The sequence below is a fragment of the Meriones unguiculatus genome, chromosome 17, assembly GCF_030254825.1.
Source record: "Meriones unguiculatus strain TT.TT164.6M chromosome 17, Bangor_MerUng_6.1, whole genome shotgun sequence".
In the NCBI taxonomy this organism is placed as follows: Eukaryota; Metazoa; Chordata; class Mammalia; order Rodentia; family Muridae; genus Meriones; species Meriones unguiculatus.
In genome coordinates, this window is record NC_083364.1 from 48416815 (window position 1) to 48436736 (window position 19922).

Below are 19922 nucleotides of genomic sequence, written 5' to 3' on the forward strand. Positions count from 1 at the left end.
AAACCAAAGCTGTGGTGTAAACTGAAAAATTGTGTGTCCTGTATCTGCCATTTCCCTTTTGGAAAGGAAAATCAAAGGGATCCAAGATCCCAGGATCAATAGGTAGGCACTAACCCTTGGGGAAACATTCAAGCAGTTTCAGATTCTTCTCCCCATTGTATATTTAAATTCAGCTACAAATCATGGACCAAGCAGACTTGATAGAGAGGTTTTCCCAGCATAGAGCCTGACTTTTACATGCTGAAAAAAGGTTCCTTTTCTGGGTGTGTAGCTACTTGCAAAATGTAATTCCCCCTAGGTTGAACTAACTCTAGGATGCTGAGATGCCTGGGTCAGAATTTGCCATCTGAGGAGAGGGGTCCTGGCTGGATTTCTCTGTCACTCCCATCTCTTGGCCAATAGTCCTGGTGAGAGACACACTTACATAACCTTCCAGACAGTTGTCTGGGTTGGCACAGTAGGGTGTGCATATGTGAGCTCTCTTCTTTACAAAAATGAACCACTTCTATAGATTACAAGTGATCCTAAAAATAAAAAGGAATTGCCTAGCACCTCTGCAGAGTTTGAAAAGGGCCCATATTGGCCAGTTGTTCCTTGCTCGTACAATTCCTCTCTCTCTCTCTGTATCAGTTTTGTCTAGTTTGTTTTAGAGCAGGTATGAAGATCACAAGACACAGATGATAATACCCCTTCACTGGGACTCCCTCCATATGTAAATCATCTCTAGATTATCCCAGAAGTCTTTCCTTTGCAGGGCAGAGCCATGATCACTCACTCATACATACCTGTTTCACGCCTTCGCCCCCAGCCAGTCACCCAGCACTTCTCCCCACTGCGCACTTTCTGGCCAGCTGAGGGGATACATATTGGCTGAATGAGCTGTTTCAGGGTTTCCGGCCAGGCTATACTGAGCTGTAGCAAAGCAATGTCATAGTCAAAGGTCTGGCTGTTATAGTATTCATGGACCACAATCCTTCTCACTGGAGAGACAAACTTGGCATTCCCCTGCACATACATCCCAAGGTGAGCAGTCCATGGTGTGGGGTCAGACAGCCTGGTAGGAAAGGAATGAAGAACAGAGTTATAAATGGCTTGGAAGCAAGTACTCCACAGAGCCATGAGGATGGGAAAGGGAGGACCTGTCTTAGCCAGTGGCTCTGTCCAGAGACATAGCAAAAATCACAAGCTTCCCCTTGTCTCCTTGCTAAACACAGCAATGGAGTCAGCTGTTGTCATAGTGGCAAGTTATATATTGCAGAAAAATCTCTCAACAGTATTTTGAGAAAATACCTCAAAAGTTTCTTGCCTTATAACATCTCCTGAACTACATATATGAGTGAGTACAATTAATTTATTATACCTTTATTTATATTTATAACACTATCATGTAAACACACAGGGACAGTTGGGTACTTTTGGGGGGGAGGCCCTTTTACCAAATGCAAATGATGGGGCTATCAACAGATCAAACATTAATGTGCTTTAAGTAGGCCATTAATGGAGTACTTCCCTGAAAACTCTCAGAATTTTGACAGATCAGTGTAGTGGTTGCTCAGGCCCTGCTCAATTCACCAGAGGGGCTTGGAGCTCCCTCATTAGGTTTTGATCTCCCACAGAATCAATGTAGCAACCAGAAAGAATATGGATGCAGAAAACACAGAAGCTTTGGAAGAAAACTAAGGGCATGGTCCACAGAAAGTGTATCCGTTAATCAGCTGAATGGACATCTCATGAATGCACCAGACACTCAAAGAATCTAAGGCAAAGAGTATGTCTGGAGCATTTATTTTACTTATTGGTGAATCTATTTCAGTAATTAACACTAATACTGTATGTTCCAGGGAAAACAACTCAAATCGTGTAAACTCGCCGCTATAGTTTGTTTAAAATTTTAGAATAATAGATGTTTTGTTTCACCTCAGATCCAGCAGAACTCAGATAGGTTTAAAGTTGAAGTAAGTTTTTCTTTTTAAGGTTAGCCTTTATCCTTAGTTAAAAGAGAATCTGTTCCTCAATAACCCCATTGGCAAAGACAAACAGAGCCCTTCTGATGCCAGTCCTAGTTTCCTGCTCTCCCTGCCTCATCCAAAAGGGATCCCTGTTTGTGGGGCATATGTGGACTTTGCCACTAGGGACTCTGGCATGGATCTAGAGGGAGATGGAGATGTGCCCAAATCCTGGAAATCTCATTCTTGAGACGGGCAGGAGTGAGCATGGAACCACACCTGCTCTCCAACCATCTTCCAGTACTGCCCCTCTCCACAGTCCACACACTTACTTAGGTGTGCCCCTATGATTTGAAAGCCCATTTCCATTTCCTCAGCCTAATGAAAGCATATCTATCCCACCTTGGTGCTTCTGTTGTGTTCTTTTTCTATATATCAATGCTACCTTAAAACAAAACAAAACAAAAAGGGCATACAACTGGTTCCCCCCACTCAAAGACATAAACGAGCCCAACTAAATTGATAATTTCCAATGTGAAGCTTTTTTTTTTCCCACAACCGGAGGTCAGATGTATGCTTTTGAAAGTATGGACTGGGATGGTCTACCTGTTTCCATGGAAACAATGGGCTGCAGAGAGAAGCCACTCCCTGGAGATGACTGAGGCACCACAGTAGGCTGATCCAACAAAGTGGAGGCTGACCTGCCAAGGCCAGGTTCCTTCCTGGGAGTCAGAACCCCCGACGATGCGGTGGAGGAGGGAAGAACTCCTGCTACAGCCTTTAGGAGAGGAAGCGTCATATGAGCTAAAGGTGGATAGAAATAGAAACCCAGAGAGAGAGACAGAACTGGAAATCTGACCACATATATGGCTGGGTTGGGAACTGACTCATCAAGTCAACAGTTGGAAATCGCCTGCTTATCTAGCAGAGAGGAAATCTATAGGTCTGGAACCTGCGCCAACACGGCACCACACCTGTGCTGCTGAGAGCATGTCCTGACTTGGAGTCTACACACTGACGCATGCCGGGGAGGAAGTCGCTGTAGTAACAGCTGGACTGACGTAACAGCAAACCATGGAGTTAGGTTGCTGTTTGGAAAGGAAACAGTAAGTTTTGAATATAAAAGAACTGAGAATGTCTTTGAAGTTGTGCTAATTTGAAAAGGCATTTAGGAGAGAATTTCTAAGTCCAAGACATGTAGACTTCTACTAAAAGCCTGGTCATCAGAGCTGTTGCTTCTCAGTGTAATGGCATGGATACGGCTGAATATGGTGATTAATGAAAGACCCCATGATTAAGGAGAGCACATGGCATAAAGGATCTCAATGTTGGTCTTATCGAGAGTCATAACTAAAAGACATCCACCAGGCTGCACTGCTTTATACAAATGTAAATTTTTTTTCTTGATTGGGATTACTGGAAAGCATCCTCTATGTTAACCCCTATTGTCAAGAAGGAAGATGGAACAAACCTCAAGGGATTTTATTTCTTTGGAACAATGTCAGAGTCAGTTCACCAATAATAACCAATGTTATTATTTCCTAGATCCAAGCACCCTCTGCTGAAGAATCATACCCAGAAGCAATGAAAATGAAAACAGTGGGGAAAGGAAGAGAGAATACACTAATCAAAAGATGCCATTTCTACACACTGCAGCCTTCTTCGTCACTTCCGTCAGGACAATCCACGATACCATCACATTGTGCATTTTGTTTCCTGAAGCAAATGTCATTGCCACACTTAAAGGTCTTGTTGGTACATGGGATGCCTAAAAATGAGCAAAAAGATGGAAGAATTTTGCTTTGTTACTGTTGTTTCTGGTAAAAAACAGATTTGAGGAAATGACATGAACTCTACGAAAGGTGTATTAGTCGCAGGGTCCCTCTTTTCTGCTCAGGGAAAAGCTGGCAGAGGAAAGTAGAGGCACCCCCACATGGACATTTTTCCATCCGTTAAGGAGATGCACTTGAAGGTAGACCAGTGGAATACAGCTGAGAATCCACTCCAACTGCCTCTCCATAGCCATGGGGAACTCAACACGAAAGAGTTGGCCATATTAATGGTCTTGGGTCATAGCCTTTTGGCTATTGCCTTGTCTCACTCTCCAAGAAAAAAAAATTATCAAAACCCACACCACATGCAGTCCTTTTAGATGGTTGGGGAGAAATAATATATAGGTGTTGTAATTACAGTTCATTTGTGCACAACCTAGGGGGTCACATTCTGCTGTGGTATCATCAGGTGTCCTCATGTGTCTGGCAGTCTCCTCTATGACAGACCTTCATTGTCCAACCTACAGCTAGCATGAAAAGCAAGTAAAACCACAAAAAATGCTCCAGTATTTTCACAGGAGCACATCCAATTCTACCCTATCTACTCTATATCATTGTGAACAAGCATCTCATTGTTTTCTAGAATTGGGAGGATTCTCAGAACAAGAGATATCAGGGATAAAAAAATGCTCTGAGACACTGAGGCAGAGGCTTTCTCTGAATGCAGCAGAGCTGTCTGGATCACCGGGGCTCTAAGAGAAGAACAGAGCCCTGGGTATCCTTCTCACTCCGAGTGCAGTTCTGTTCATCCTGGCCATCCTCGCAGTCCCGGAAGCCATCGCAGACCAGAGGGCCATGCTGCCGGAAGATGCTGGTGTTGCAGGCGGGTTTGGTCGTCACTGTGATGAAATACAGAAAGGTCATGAACACAGGACATCAGGTGGGCTTTCTGATGGCTAATAGTGCCCCTCTAAAGGTGTGAACCTTAACATGACAAATACAACAGAGTGAGAGAGCGTGCTTTCCTTGAAATGACATGTCCCTGGAAGAAAGCAGACGTTTAGTATAATTCCTTACTTTGGTACAATTCCTTCTGAAAGGGTTTGTCAGATCTTGGTTTCTTATCATGTAAGCATGTTTAAATCTGGTGGTTAAAGAAACTTCAACTCTTTGCATCATAAACAATCATATTTTGTTTTATTTTTGAGACAAGATCTCACTGTGTAATCCTAGTTGACATGGAACTCAGTATGCAGATCAAAATGACCCCAAACTCAGAGATCAACCCGCTTGTACCTTCTGAGTGCTAGGACTAAAGACATGCTCTGCCATGCCTGGCATAAGTAAACTTTTTTTTTTTTTTAAGAAAAATAATTCTCACCAGCTGTTATCTGAGCTGAACTTGCCTCCCCTCCTGAAGAAGGTAAAGTGGATTGAAATGGAAGATTTTGGGTCATTCATCTCTCTACCTCGAGTCCCTGACCAAAATTCATAGGGGCTCACAAAAAGCTTGGTGAATTGATATCAATGAATGTGAGATCTTAAAGAATATCAGACTTGTGGTCCACATGTGAAACAACTTTAAAATAGTTTTATTCTGATAGATAAGTACGCGAAACATCACTGTTTCTTCTTTGACCTACTCCTTGAATTCCCTTCATAGCTACAGCAAGCACAGTGTACCAGCAAGTATCTTTAGAAGAGATGGTTTTCTCCACAATTCCTAGATGATGAGATTTATCAGTTTTACTGTCTTTGCCTGGTTCATCAGTGCATTTCTCCTCCACTATATAAAAAGCAATGGCAATAGCTTCTGTCTAGAACTTCAGAGCAAAGAACAGTAATGAATAAAGAACCCTTCAGTCACTAAAATCATCAACATCTGTTTTCTTAAGAAACAGAAGATTTTATAGATTTAGACTGCAAATGAACCATGAATTAAGGTTTATTTTGGTTTGTCAGTTTAAAAGGGTAGAAAGGGTTAAAGATGTAGTTCAATGTTAGAGCACTTGCCTAACACATGCAAGGCACTCAGGTTGATCCCAGTACCACACACACGCATGCATGCATGCATGCATACACAGTTGTAGAGGTACAAGTCATTTTATAGTATATTAAATGTAATGTTTCTCCAAAGACATGGAAAGATTACATACCATTTCTGTTAGGAGAATATTAAACCCTGAGAAAAATGTTGCCAGTAACTTTATATTGTCCTTAAACTATCTTTCTATCGCCCTGTAAACTAGTAATAGATTAAGAAATGGGTTGCAAGTAACAGTGAAAAATCCACATCTAAACTTTCCACTTAGGCTAGAAATATCCTGTATCCATCTCTTAGTCATTGCCAGCATGATGTCAATGTGTATGCAGAACAGGAGGCAAAAAGACTACACGGGCCGGAGGACTCTAAGGAAACAGTCTTCCAAACACAACGGGACTGACACACATATGACCTCACAGAGACTGTGGCAGAATGCACAGGGCCTTCACAGGTTCAAGCCAGGTTGGACCCCAGCTCTGAGAGGTGAAAGCAAGCATGAGCTAACCAAGAAGCTATCTCCAGCGGATTCTCACTGGGTATATTAACTGCACTTAAGGGCAGGTCCCATGCCAAGCAGTAGATGGACAACAGAAAACAAACTCAAAGTTATTTTGGTAAATGTTTGTGTCTCCTATTCTTTGCTTTCTTACTGGTCTTCTGATTGTATGATATGGTTTCCAGTTGCGTGTTTTCACAGGTTTTGCTCCCTCTCTCTCTCTTTCTGTCTCCCCCTACCCCCATGTGTGTGTATACTTGCGTGCTTGTCTTTCTTGTGGATTTTTTCATTGATTTTTTTTAATTCTGTTTTGTTTGATTGGGTACTTGTTTTCTAAAGAGAGAGAAAGAAAGAAGGCATAGTTGGATGGGTGGAGAGATTGCAAGGATCTGAGAGACACTGGGGGAGAGGAAACCCTAATCCAAATATATTACATGAAAAAAAAACTTTTTCAATAAGAAAAAAAGAAGTAGCTTTAACAGAAATAAATAAATAAGCTAAGCTAAGCTGTCTGGTTTGTTCACCACACTTGTGGCCCATAAGCAATCACACTGAACTTGCTTCTTGGAGAGTCTGAGCTAGCTCCTCGAGGTGAGAGATCTGTGCTTTCACATAGGGTTGTGGTGGACTAAGTTATTAACCATGAGACATTACTTCCTGGGGTCAGGGTATCTTACACCACTGTTTCCACATCCCCAATGTATGCAAAGTAAATTTTCCTCCCCCTTGACTATGGGCTCAGTCATGTGACTTCTTCTGAGCAACAGAATATGATGTAAGCCTTGCAAGGCCAGGCCTTATGGGCAGCCACCTGTTTCTGTTCACTTTTCATCGCTTTTGTTACTTTTAGCACCTTGGCTCAATGCAAGAAGGTGCCATAATCCCAACCTGCAAAGATCTCAACATGGAATGGCTCAGTGCTTAAACCTGAGCCAGTCAGCTAAGCTGAGTCTATGCAACCCATAAATGCATAAGAATAAACGATTGAGTTCATGAAGCCATTGAGTTTTGGGATAGCTAGTGACAGTTATACAGCAAATACATAGAGTGGTGTCATCCAGCAGCAGCAATGATTCCAAGGAGTTATTTGTTCGTAATGAAGTCGTATTGCACCTACCACAGAAAAGTTCATCACTTTCATCGAAGCAGTCATTCACTCCATCACAGCGCTGAGCCTGAGGGACACACAAGCCGGAGGAGCATCTAAAAGATCCAGCAGGACAAGCTACAGGCAAAACAGGAACACAGAAAATCTTGGCTGGGGTTCCTAAAAGTCATCACACTACCTTAGCAAAGAATTAAAACGTTATTAATTGGTTAGAGATTTGATAGGAAAAATGGGGGAAATGATACAATTTCTCCATCCAATTAAGAATGCGGATATTTTTTTAATATTTCAATAAACAAAGAATAAAGGCAAAACAATGCTACAGAAGTCGAAGAGAGTAAGACCAATGTGTGCTCTCAAAGACCAGGGCTCCTGCCTCCTCCCTCACCGCCCAACTTAACCGGGTTATTCATCAAAGGGAAAGCTGTTGGCCAGAGCTTATAGCTGAATACTGCCAAAATAATAAACCCTTCCTCTCTTGTGTGAAAGAATGGAAGAGAACATAGTCAGGCCAGCTGCTGTCTTGGGGGCAGTGGACGAGTAGATAGCCCGCTAGGGCAGCATCAAGGGGTGGGAAGCATGCTCAGAAGCTTGGCGGCTCCTCAGTCCCCACTGGAAATTCAAACACTCTGAATATCAGAATGTAAGACTGAATCCAGAAGAATGTGTGCTCAGAACTGGCAGAGTAGAACAACATTGAGAGAAGCTCTCTCACACCCTCATGGACTCTCTGCTGCGTCACTTTTGGTGGTCTCCTTTCAAAGGGATCCAAAATATCTCCAAGACATTATCTGCATTATGCAGCTTCAACAACTTCCCCCAAAAGTTGTCTTTTCTAGGACTGCTTCCTGGATATGTTCTGTGGTTTCCTGTATAAATTTAAACTTTCTGCAGGCTGACGTTTGAACCCTGTCAACCAAGCAGTTCTGCCTACTCATTGTCACCCAAAGAGAACACAAACTGCCACTCACAGACCCACTGTATTTTGGTATAAGCACTGTTATCACAAGGAATTATGAGTAGCACACACACACACATACACAAAGACTCACCATGAGTATGGTGCCACACATCTGTTATTCCAATATTGTTGAAGATGAGGCAAGAGGTTTGCCACAAGTTCAACACCAGCCTGGTGTACATAGGCTAGCCAGGGATACACAGTTAGAATTTGTCTCAAAGGAAGAAACAAAATGAAAAAGAAAGAAAGAGAAAAAGAGGGTGAGTGAAGAAAATTAAAAAAATGAAAGAAAGACCAAAATGCGGGCTTTTCTATATTTTTAGAAGTCATATGAAGAACTGTATTTCACCTATAAGTCAGTAATACCAAAGAGTTATTTTTTCTATAATTTAAAATAAATCACTGATACATAATTTGATATTTCTTTTGTTATTTTGTAGTGTGTATAATTTACCTATTTTAAAAGATAAAGCCAGGAGCAGTGGTGCCTGTAATCCCAGCACTCAGGGAGTCAGAGGCAGGTAGATCTCTGTGAGTTGAGGGCAGCCAGTCTATAAAATGAGTCTGGGACAGCTAAGGCTACACAGAGAAATCCTGTCTTGAAAAACAAAAACAAAAACAAAACAAACAAGCAAAAAGATAAATATAACAAAAATGAGGCAGTATTAATTCCTGAAATTCTCAAGGTCTGAAATAAAGAAGTGTTAGCTTTGCTTTATTATTAGGGACTCATTAGGTTTTCTAAGAAATGGATCCCAAACTTACGTTGACTGATGTTGTAACTGCCATATTCTACCAAAAGTGGCTTGTCTGAAAGCCTGGAACTGCACTGGAGCTGGATGTGGGCCAGGGGGCTGGGCACTCGGAAAATGGTCTCGTGATCCATGTAGGAACCACAGTACCTGAGAAGACAAGAGTAGGGGAGGACACGTGGCTTGAGGTCCCATAGACTGTTCCATCACCAACGGGCATCACTGAAGCTTTGGTCATTCAGGCTGCGTAACCAGAGACGCTTCTGGTAGAGCTAAGAATAACAGCTTCTTTGTATTGTGGGACTGTGATGTGGTAATTCTGTCCGAGTTTTCTCCTTTGCTAAACAGCATAAACCCAGCACTGTTGACCTCTTGCTTTCTTTACTAACAGGGCAAATCAGTAGAGCAATGGATTGAATTCTCCTAGTTTGTATATGTATCACAAGGATGGCCCGCTTTTATCCACGAACCCCTCTCTACAGCAGAGTAGAATCTGTGAGCTCAGGCTGACAATATGCAAATAATTCCACCCACAGTGGAGACAAAAGACAACAAGATTAGTTCAGTCTAAACTGAAATCTGATATGCACAGCAGGGCTTGTCCTTGGCAACATTTTACAGAAGTAACACGTATCCACAGTATTCTTTACCATGACTTTTCTTTACTTCCTGTCATATCACGCCAACAGGATTGCTAGTGTTCTTTTGAGTAAATGTCACTCTGGTTAATAATTCTCACTATGCGAGCATTGTGGTTAATGAGCACAGGATATTACTTTACAGCAAGATAAGTTCGTTCACTGCTCTGTGTAGGCAAGGCTTTTCCAGTGTGAAACCTGTCAAGTTTCTATGGGAAACAGCTGACTTACGAACTGAGTGGGTGATCATGTCCTCACTTGATACCTGTGAATGCCAAGCACTCTAGGCTTCCAAAGCATTTGGGAACTGCTTGGGTTCCATAGATGTAAGCCTGGCCTGAAGAAGCACTAGCTATGACTTTTAAGGCTTGAAGAAAACAAAAAAGCTTTCCTGTATTAGTCAGAAGTCTTTGACAGCTGGCTGAAATTCGGGAAAGGATAGTAGATAGCCAGTTACTAGAACACACAGAAGAGACGTGTGGGTCTGAGGCCAAGTGAGGCTTTTTAGGACCATACTTTAACTAGTCATGGTGAATATAATTGTGTACTCAAAAGCACGTCCATTGTGTTATCTGTGTCTCAAAGTGGTTATTTCTTTTCATCCTGTGCCTGCCGTTAAGATCTGGAATTCTCTTGCAAAGGTGAGCTCCTCTCGGTGTATCACTGTGGTTTGAATGGGAAGGGTCTCCCACAGGTTCATGTATTTAAAATAGTTGGTCCTCAGCTGGTGACACAGTTATGATATGTTCTAATTGCTTACAAGACAGGTCTCAGTGAGAAGTAGGTAGTTAGAGAGTGTCTGAGGGGGTACATTGTTCTTGTGTCTGTGTGCCGTCACTGTCATTGTCATCATCATTGTTAGTTCCTGGTCTGAGCTCTAGTGTGATCAGCTGTCCCATGCTTTTGCCAACCAGACTGAGCAGCTCCTGGCACAGTGACTTCTCTGTCACAACAAACTGAAATCCCCTGAAACCTTGAGCCAAACTAAATCCTTCCTCCTTTCTGTCTCATATTTTGTCATAGCAACAAGAAAATTAACTAGCACACATGCTAAGGAGGAGATCAAGGAGAATGAATCCTTTATACCCATGCTTGGCTGGAGTTTGAAGATGATTAGTATGCTGTGGAACATGATGGTGGTTTATGGGATGAAAGAGTAAAAGGGAGAGACTGAAGAAACCCAGTAAAAGTCAGTTTACATTCTCTGCATGAACACAAGACAAGGAATAATAAAGAAACGAAGGAGTGTGTTAAAGATCAAACAGTAAAGTTTTCACTGAACCAGAGTTACACAAGTTGGCCAAGTGCTAGACGCTAGCACTTTCTAAGACACCAAAGGCCTAATTTTCTGGAATTGTAAAAAGGCCATTATTCACTACTCTAAGATTCCAATACCACATCCAGCTAACCTGAATACAAATATCCCAGTCTATGTTATCTGATATTTCAGGGAGAACCTTGGATTTCTTCCCACTACCATTTGAATTTTTTTTTCTTCCCCATTGCAGCCAGCATTCCTTTGACCCACTTCTCAGTGGTGATATAAAGCAGAGCCTTTCTTCTCTAGATGCAAAGGACTAGTGTGGAAAGAGCTAGGGACTCTAGCTAGCAGAAACAGATGAATCTGATAGGACTTTCAAAATCTCTGCTTCGGGGAAAAGTATTTGGGGCCAGAAGCTTTCCTGGTATTGGTTGGGAGGAGACTCTTCTACTTGGAACAAGACCTGAATCATGCTTGCTACTTATGAGAGGGGCAAAGTCCTCACCCCTTTGCAAAGAATAGTTTGTCATTCTCAGGCACACAACTCCACAAAAGGTGTGTAAGAGTGTGAGCTTTTGATCTCTACTTCCATTATACATCAAATGCAATGTTCTTAAAGGTTTTCGGGGCACATTGCTTTGTATTTTTTTTTCTTTTCTTTAGATGAGAAAATTTTGCTATGTAGCCTTAGCTGGCCTGGAACTTGCTAGGTAGAGCAAGCAATCCCATAACTCATCGAGCCTTTGCCTTTGGCATGTTAGAATTAATAACATGCGCCATATACTTTTGACATACAATTTGCATCTTTTCATTTAATGCTAGCAAAAAACAAGTTTAAAAATAACTGTAACAAAAAAGATTAAAATTTTCCCTATTTAATAAGCTATTAGATGGCAGGCAAGGTTTGAATTTGAACCTATATGATAGATACTTGAAGTTGGGCCCAAGATTGTATATACCTTTAATCCCAACACTAGAGAAGCAGGCAGATATCTTTGAGTTCTAGGCCAGCCTGATCTAAATACTGAGTTCCAGGACAGCCAGGGCTACACAGAGAAACCCTGTCTCAAAAATCAAAACAAAAATAAAAACAGATACTTGGCTCAAGCTGTATTTCCAAATCAAGTGCAGACTAAATTTTAATGAGATTCATATAGGTCTCTCCCAATGAACACAGGGTCATGACTATTTTGAAGACAGTCTCTAAATGAATGAAAAGATTCCTTTTCGAGGAAAACCTCTTAGAGGGCTGGGTAGATGGCTCAGTGGGTACCTGCGTGCTATGCAAGCACCGAAACTTGAGTTTGGATCCCCATCACCTACATAAAAAGCCAGATGTAATACACATCTGTAACCTCAGCACTGGGGATGTGGAGGTAGGAGAATCATTGCGGCTTGCTGGTCAGATGGCCTAGCTACAAACACAAAACAAACAAAAAAGGTGAACTCCTGTATCAGTGAGATACAGTCTCAAAAATTATAATGGAGAGTAATAAAGAAAGATACCTGACATCAACTTCCATTATATCAGCATGAGTATACATACAGTTACACACACACACACACACACACACACACACTCAAAAGAAAAATTAAAAAAAAAAAACAAGAAAGAAAGGAAGGAGAAGGGGGGATGCTCTTAGGAAGAGAAAGTTTTGTTTCATAAAATAACACGAGAAAAGAATTAGCTGGCAAAGACTAACTCACTCGATACTTCTTTGAGAGTTAATTGAGAAGCTATTCTCCCGCCAAAACCAATCACAGCTGTTATTTTTGAATACTGGTTGTAGTTTTAGAAGCAAATCAGCAACAATAATACTGAAGGAACGAGTTAGGAACTAAGTGGTGCATTCAGTAATCGCAGGCATCTCTATGTCTGAGATTCTTTCTGATGAACCATTTCCCAGTCCTAGCATATACCTAGGTCAGCTAGGCCTCCCCTACAATGCATTGTAGTCTACTAGCTAGTAGTCTCCTATTTGTGAACCTCCAGAGCAACCCCTTGTTGTTTTCCCCAGTGGCTCCAAGATTTGAACACTTCATTTAGCAAATACATTTGTAAGATGTACAATATAGTCTTGAATAGTCCAGCAGCATAAAGAAGGTGTAAGGCAGAGGATTGGAACTCTGCTATCACCGCCGGTGCCCACTGGCCATGAACATACCTCTGAATTCCTCCATCTTTGGCTTCCCTCTGCCAGTAAACTGCAGACTCCTAGAGGACAAGGAACCTTCCACATGATTCCTCACAACCAAAAATCACTTACATGTGTTCATTAATTTCCCACCATCCATGCTCACAGCCCTTCATACTCTTCTTAGTTATGGAATAGTTGTAGAATTTCAGGGCTATGCCAAGAGTTGAGAGGGAAGTCTGTAAAAAGCAAACAATGTCAGAAAAAAAAAATGGCTCAGTAGAAGAACATATTTCAAGTTAAAATGTCCTTGCTTGCTCAGTATTGATTCTTTCAGCTCAAAGACGTTCTACTGTTTGTGTTATATAGCCCTTAGTGGGATGGAGCATAGAGGGAGGGAGCGAAGGAACTCTAAAGAGGAGGATAGTAGTTAATGGATGCTATGGTGTGGATAATGGAGATAGTGGCAGTGGCAAAGGGCTAATACAAGGGGAGAATGAAAGGAGAGATAAGGATATTCAGAAAAGCCATAGTGTCCCCTATTCCATTACTCTATAAGGTTACTCAAAAATACAGATATGTGTGCATACATATATGTGTGTGTATATATATATGCATATATATGTATATATGTATGTGTTTATGACTGTATTTTAATGGGGTTACATCACATGGAGTGCCAGTACTTCTCCCAAGAGCCATGTGCTATCTAACAAAAACCCCAGTACCAGGCATAGTGAACTTCCTTGGTAGCTGTTGGTCAGAGGAATAGATGTCTCCCAAACAATATAGACTATTTCCATTGTTCTTGGCTTCCTTCCAGAACTTGAAGGTAAAGTATTATTATTGAGAAGACACATACTTCACATACTTGGAAAAACTGCACTGAAATTGACTTGGAAGGCTCCTCCCTGAGGACTGTCACTCATAGTATTGGAAAGTTCTGTGTAAGCTGCCAAGACAGAGAAGCAGTTCATAGTTCTACCTAAGGTATAGTATCTACAAGCCATGAAAATGACTAGCTATCCCCATTGGTGAAACTGTGGCACTTTTAGCTTCAAGGTAACCAGCAGCTATCTAATTTGACTGAAGGCCTGATGAATAGGAGGGAAATCATGCCAGGTACTGTAAACCTAAACAACTGTTCATGACTGGTGAGGTCACAGGCTCTACTACCATCATTTTCCTAAATCTATATAATTTCTAACTGTATTCGAAATGCTTATCCTTATAGATAAGTGTAGTTCTCACTTTTCCTCAAATAAGCTTCTTTTTATAGAGATTAAGACTATCTTACACAGACACAAGTTGTCAAAATGCAGACTGCGGAATGCCCGACTTCAACTGATACCTCTGTAACATGACCTAAGGCTCTGAGAAAACTGCTGAAGAGGAGTGAAGCCTATCAGAGTCAGAAGCCCTTGCTTGCTGGTAGATAGTGTCCCCCCAAATGACACTATATACCTACAAAATATCAACATGAGGTCGGCCTGTACAGGACCAGCAAGATGACAACATCAGTTGACATGTTATTTTGGGAAATGGAAATTCTCCGTGGTCCCACTCCTACATGAAGAGCTGCAGGTGTTCAGTAGCTACTGAGAGAGGGAGGATCATTCCCCCCCCATGGAGAATCTCCTGCATAGATTGTCCAGTTCAAAATGATTATCTGTGGTTATCTGTGGATATATTTATATATGAGTAACACTAAATGGACTAGGTAGTTGTATACAATAATAATTTAAGAAAAGATCATGAATCTGGCTGGGAACAAGGGAACACGGGGAGGGATTGAAGTGGAGAGGGAGGCATGGTTGTGATGTAGACCAAGATCTCATGTAGGAGGTTCACAAAACACAAAATAATTTTTTAAAGTCGTGGGAAAAATTGTATAATTTAGTCCTGTTACATTTTTCTTTAGATTGATTTTATTCACTGACATAGTGTTCTGAGAGGCATTTGATTTTGGTTATGTGTTGTTTTGTGTTATGTGTATGTGTATGTATACAGTTGCTTCTTTCTAGTGTACATAGAGTTAGCCTTCCATCATTACCTATTTTTGAGAGAAAATAAATCAGACACTTCACAGTCAACACTCTAATAAACCTGTTAGGCCAGTAATACAATTCTTATTTTATATTAGAAAAACATGTCTAATGGAAGATAAGTAACTTTCTGAAAATTAGGAAATGTAGGACCAAAAATATGACATAGTCTTTTACTTTAGCCACATTCTGCCCAGCGTGTCATGCTTATTATAAACTCATACGAAAGACTCAGGAAGAGCAGGAAATTATCTCAAATAACCACAGGAAATTTCTATGGCAAAGATGACAGCATATTTCCTTCACAGGAGCAGGAACGAGCAACTTATTTCCAAGCCATCCCATATGTTTCCTCTGTGATATGGGGAGGGGACTCCCAAGGCTCACAGTTACCCTGCTAAAGGCTGGTGGACCTTAATCTCAGGTTCCTTCTATGTCCCTTCCACTATTCCTCACTCCCTTACTGGTTTGGTATGCCCTTTTCTTTATAAAGTTTTTTTTTTTTTTTCTTCAGCCCTCAACCCTCAACCTCTAGCAAAATAGAAAGTAAGCCAATATTCTTGTTTACACTCTGACTAAAACTCACAACAACTGTGTTTATGGATTTTCATTTTAAATCTCTGTGTTATTATAGAATCAATATTTATTTTCACATCAAAGGAATTTCAAACATTTGACTGAGTTGTGGGAAAAGTTACATTCCATATTCTGCTTGTTGAACAAACTCAAGATGATACATTTGTGTTTTGGAGGGACTGAAGAAGAAGAAAATAGTGTATATCCCCTCTCCTTTCTTAGCCCTTTCATTTATCCTCTCTTCTTCTCTGATCTACCCAACTCTCTAGTAATCTGAGATCTTAAATCCTGAAAATCTGGAAAGGGGTGTGGATCTAGCTACTTACTTTATAAATGACCATAGTCTTGACCATAAATGACTTAAAGACACTTGTCACCCTGACATTGAATCAATCATAAGGTTTGATTACAATAATAAAATCATTTGCGGTATTAAATTTGCATAGCTAACAAATGATCACACGTGGTGAGTTCCCTCCTGCCTCAGGTTCCCACCTTAGAGGCAGAGCCTTTTCCCTCAGTAACCATAGGATAGACCCCTCTCTTCTCTCTGAGGCTTCTCTAACCTCCTATTTAACAACCCCCTGACTTGCTTTTCTTCACACTTCCAGCTGCCTACCCAAGCTATCGCACTCCTTTACTTCTCTGCTTTCCCCTCTACACTTGTGTCACCACGAGACAAGCCGCATGCAGTCGTCCTTCAGTATCTCAGCAGGGTTGGTTTGGGGACTCTTCGTGTCTCCAAAGCTATGACAACTGAAGTTCCTTACATTAAACGCATAGTGTTTGCATAGCCTGCACAGACTCTAAATATCCACGTTGTTCGTAATAGCTAGCACCACGCAATAATTCTGTAAAATGCAGTTACACTGGGTTATTTAGGAAATGATATCAATAATGTGATCTTATGTGTTCAATACAAGTACACGCTCTGTCAAGCCCTGAACTGAATGCACAGATGTGAAACCCACAAAGAGGGAGGCCTCACTGTATATGCAACTTGTTAGCTTGGCACCCGTCTCCCCCTACTGGAGGGTTCATTATGTGAGAGCTGAATTTTATTAATTTACTTATTTTTTCAAGTTCAGATTCCTAGTCTATTTTACTGCTCGAGTTCCAGGCCCACACTTACTGTTGAGTGACATACTGATGAGTTCAAGCTATGTATTTGATGTTTACGTCCAACCCAATGTTACACACTAATGATTACGTAAGTATGCATTGAGTGAGCAATGATTCAATGGCATTTTCCATTTCCATATGCTGTTCCATATGCTGCTAAAGTAGGAGAAAAAAAAGTGGCCTTACGACCAAAATCTAAGACAGTGAGCAACGCCTTAAAAAGCAACAGAGGGAGATGTATACATTTTATATAAATACAATTTGCTTTAACCACAAACTGAATGTAAGTAACCCAGTCAAATTTATTATTTTCTTAATTCCTAACATGAAGCAGCACTATCTGTAATAAAATAATACTTTGATCCTGCAATATACCTTTATAGTTTAAAAATAAGTAAAAACAAAATAAATGGGAGAAATAAGGTCAAATCAGATGAGTAGCAGAGAATGTAGAGTTGACAGCAGAAAATGTAAACTATGAAAAAATTACTTTCCAGATAATATATTTCCATAAGGTTTATATTTCCTAGCATTAAGCGATTTTAAGTGAGAAAAAGTTTTAAGAGTTGTTAAAACTTAAAAATTAAAATTTTACTAAAATAAAACAATTTCCTCCCCCCCAAGAAGACCTAGGTTACCTGAAATTTCCAGGTGCACTTGCATTTCGGAGGATAATAGCTTGGGTAATATGGACTTGAAATTTTTCCTTCAAAGCTGTTGATTTCCTTGACCACTATCGTGTTTTCACATTCTGAAAGAAGGTACCCACACACACAAGGTCCAGCACGATGTGATTATAAGGACAGGACTGCATGAATTTCTCTACACATACATATTTACCTGACTAATGGACTGGCACATTTTTTAATTTTTTTCTGTTCAACAAGATGGTACCCAACATGCACTTAGCTAATGTTAGGTCCAAAGGAAACTCCAGTTCCCAAAACCCCAAAAGGCAGTACAGATATCTAGAAATGAGCTCAGCCTGCACTATAAGAGGATTTCTGGAAGTTAGATAAAAGCCAGCAAGTCCCTCAGGAACTTGGGAAGCCAGTTTCCTCCATTAAAACAAAAATGGTATTTCCCTTATCACTGGCAGAAGGAACAAATGACTATCTTTGGTGTCTATGAGCATACCAAAGCAGATGCTGGCCTCCAGGCTCTCTCACTATCACAAACACCTGTTACACATTGCAAAGTCTGTGCTAGCATCCTAACCTTTACCCTAACCTCCCTCCAACTCACTGGCTTCCCTTCCCCTAGCTACTCATTCTCCTTATGAGCCTGCTATGTCTCAATCTCTGTATGTATCTCTGTCTATCTGTCTCTCTCTGTTGTGTACTCATTCTCTCTCTGTTGTGCACCTGTTCTCTCTCTCTGTCTGTCTCCCCAGCCTCTCCCTTTCCCTTTCTACCTCTCTGCTCTGCTCCTGCTTCTCTCACAACCAGGCCTAGTCTGCTGGCCATGATCCATCTCTCTCTGCTCTTCATTTCTCTTTCTGCTCTGGATTCTTCCAGATGCCCCTCTCTCTCCGTCTGTCTCTATCCTGCCGTGGAGTAGTTGTGTCATCAGTTTGCACAGCTAACCTATTTTTCACACATTCTATATTTGTTTTCCACACCTCATTTAGCATGTGACTACTTTCTTTAAAGCATGGTGCTGGATTCACAGACACCAGGAGCAGGTAAGTGGGGACACCTGCCAAGAGGCCAGCGCTTCAGCCCCATACTCCTTCTACTAAGCTTGTAATCACACTACTTCCAATCTTCTCCTTGATCTTCCAATCACCTTTTCAATTCCCTTTTGCCCTTTTGAGTTACCAAATCAACATCTTTATGCTAACAGTTCTTGACTGAATTCACTGCATTGCCTTTCTTCTGAGTCAGGGTCCTTGACTAATACAACTTTCATTATAACAGAGCCCCAGGATAGAAAGACTGTGGTTTCTTAACAAGGATTGCAAGTGACTTGTATAAACTGGAAAGAACTTACTTTGTTCTGGAATGACTTCAAAATACGCCCGGATCCCTGACAGCCTCCGTACAGAAGGAGACTTCAGTGTCACCAACATGAGATTATTTGTAGAAACAAATGACATTAGTGTTCTTGTGGGTTCACAGATTCTGCAGCCAGATAACAACACATGAATAACTACTTATTTCATAAGTGGTCTACATACTACAGCATCCCACACATTTCCGGAGCCATCACTCAGTTCTTCTGCCTTAGTTTCTGCTAGTCAGACCATCATCAGTGAGCGGCCATAAGGCTCTACAGATGAAATAGAGCCAGAAGAGATACAAATGCATTTGTGTAGTAATGGCTACCAAGGGATTTTTCTCAGATGGCCATCCGTGGCCTCTCCTTGAGAGCAAACAGGGTATAAGGATAATGCATAATGGCTTAGCTCCATGCATTAGCTGCATGAAAGATGCTAGACAATATAACAATTAAATCTATGTAATTCTAGGGTTCTTTTAACACTTGTCCTGATGCTGCCCCATTGCTCTGAAGTGGTGATCAAAATGAGATAAGAGCCCCAAGTGTCTGGAAGGATGAGAAGAAGCTAGCCATCACTGAAAGGAGACATGAGTGAACTTACTTTTCATTGCATGTATGTTCCTCAGGAAAATATTAATGCACCTGCACACATGTGTACTGTGACACATGTAAATACTGTTCAAAATAAGATAATTCACACATTCTTTTAACATAGTGCCTAAATGAAGCTTAGTTGCCATCATTAGCTTATTGAATATTAAGCACCCATGACCAGAAATTTACTATTAAAATTTTAAAATTAAGATACAGATATTTTTATAATTAATAAATACAATATGAATAAATATATTTATGCAAAATGTAACAGAAATTTGCTGAGGAATAAAATTGTAAAGTAATTGCTTTTATTTTCTCTGACCTCATTTTTCTCTGTACTGAGCATATTCCATCTTCGTAATTAAAGAGATTTTTTTATCATTTAATGTGATATAATCATCACAGAATATTTATTCTCATGTTTTATTGATACAATAGCTGCTACTCTATAAACAGGGGAAGTCAAAT

At 40.8% G+C, this 19922-nt stretch overlaps 1 protein-coding gene across 1 annotated transcript in view; it reads right to left on the reverse strand.

The window, feature by feature from the left end:
* Tmprss7 (transmembrane serine protease 7) overlaps positions 1 to 19922 on the reverse strand; it is a 36945-nt gene that overhangs the window by 2981 nt on the left and 14042 nt on the right. Inside the window, exons 8-16 of the mRNA XM_060370486.1 lie at positions 18849 to 18979; positions 17495 to 17607; positions 13246 to 13352; positions 9093 to 9229; positions 7376 to 7483; positions 4507 to 4617; positions 3598 to 3714; positions 2553 to 2724; positions 786 to 1054 (exon numbers count right to left, since the gene is read on the reverse strand). Coding sequence (XP_060226469.1) covers positions 786 to 1054; positions 2553 to 2724; positions 3598 to 3714; positions 4507 to 4617; positions 7376 to 7483; positions 9093 to 9229; positions 13246 to 13352; positions 17495 to 17607; positions 18849 to 18979 — 1265 coding nt within the window. The remainder of the gene's footprint in view (positions 1 to 785; positions 1055 to 2552; positions 2725 to 3597; positions 3715 to 4506; positions 4618 to 7375; positions 7484 to 9092; positions 9230 to 13245; positions 13353 to 17494; positions 17608 to 18848; positions 18980 to 19922) is intronic.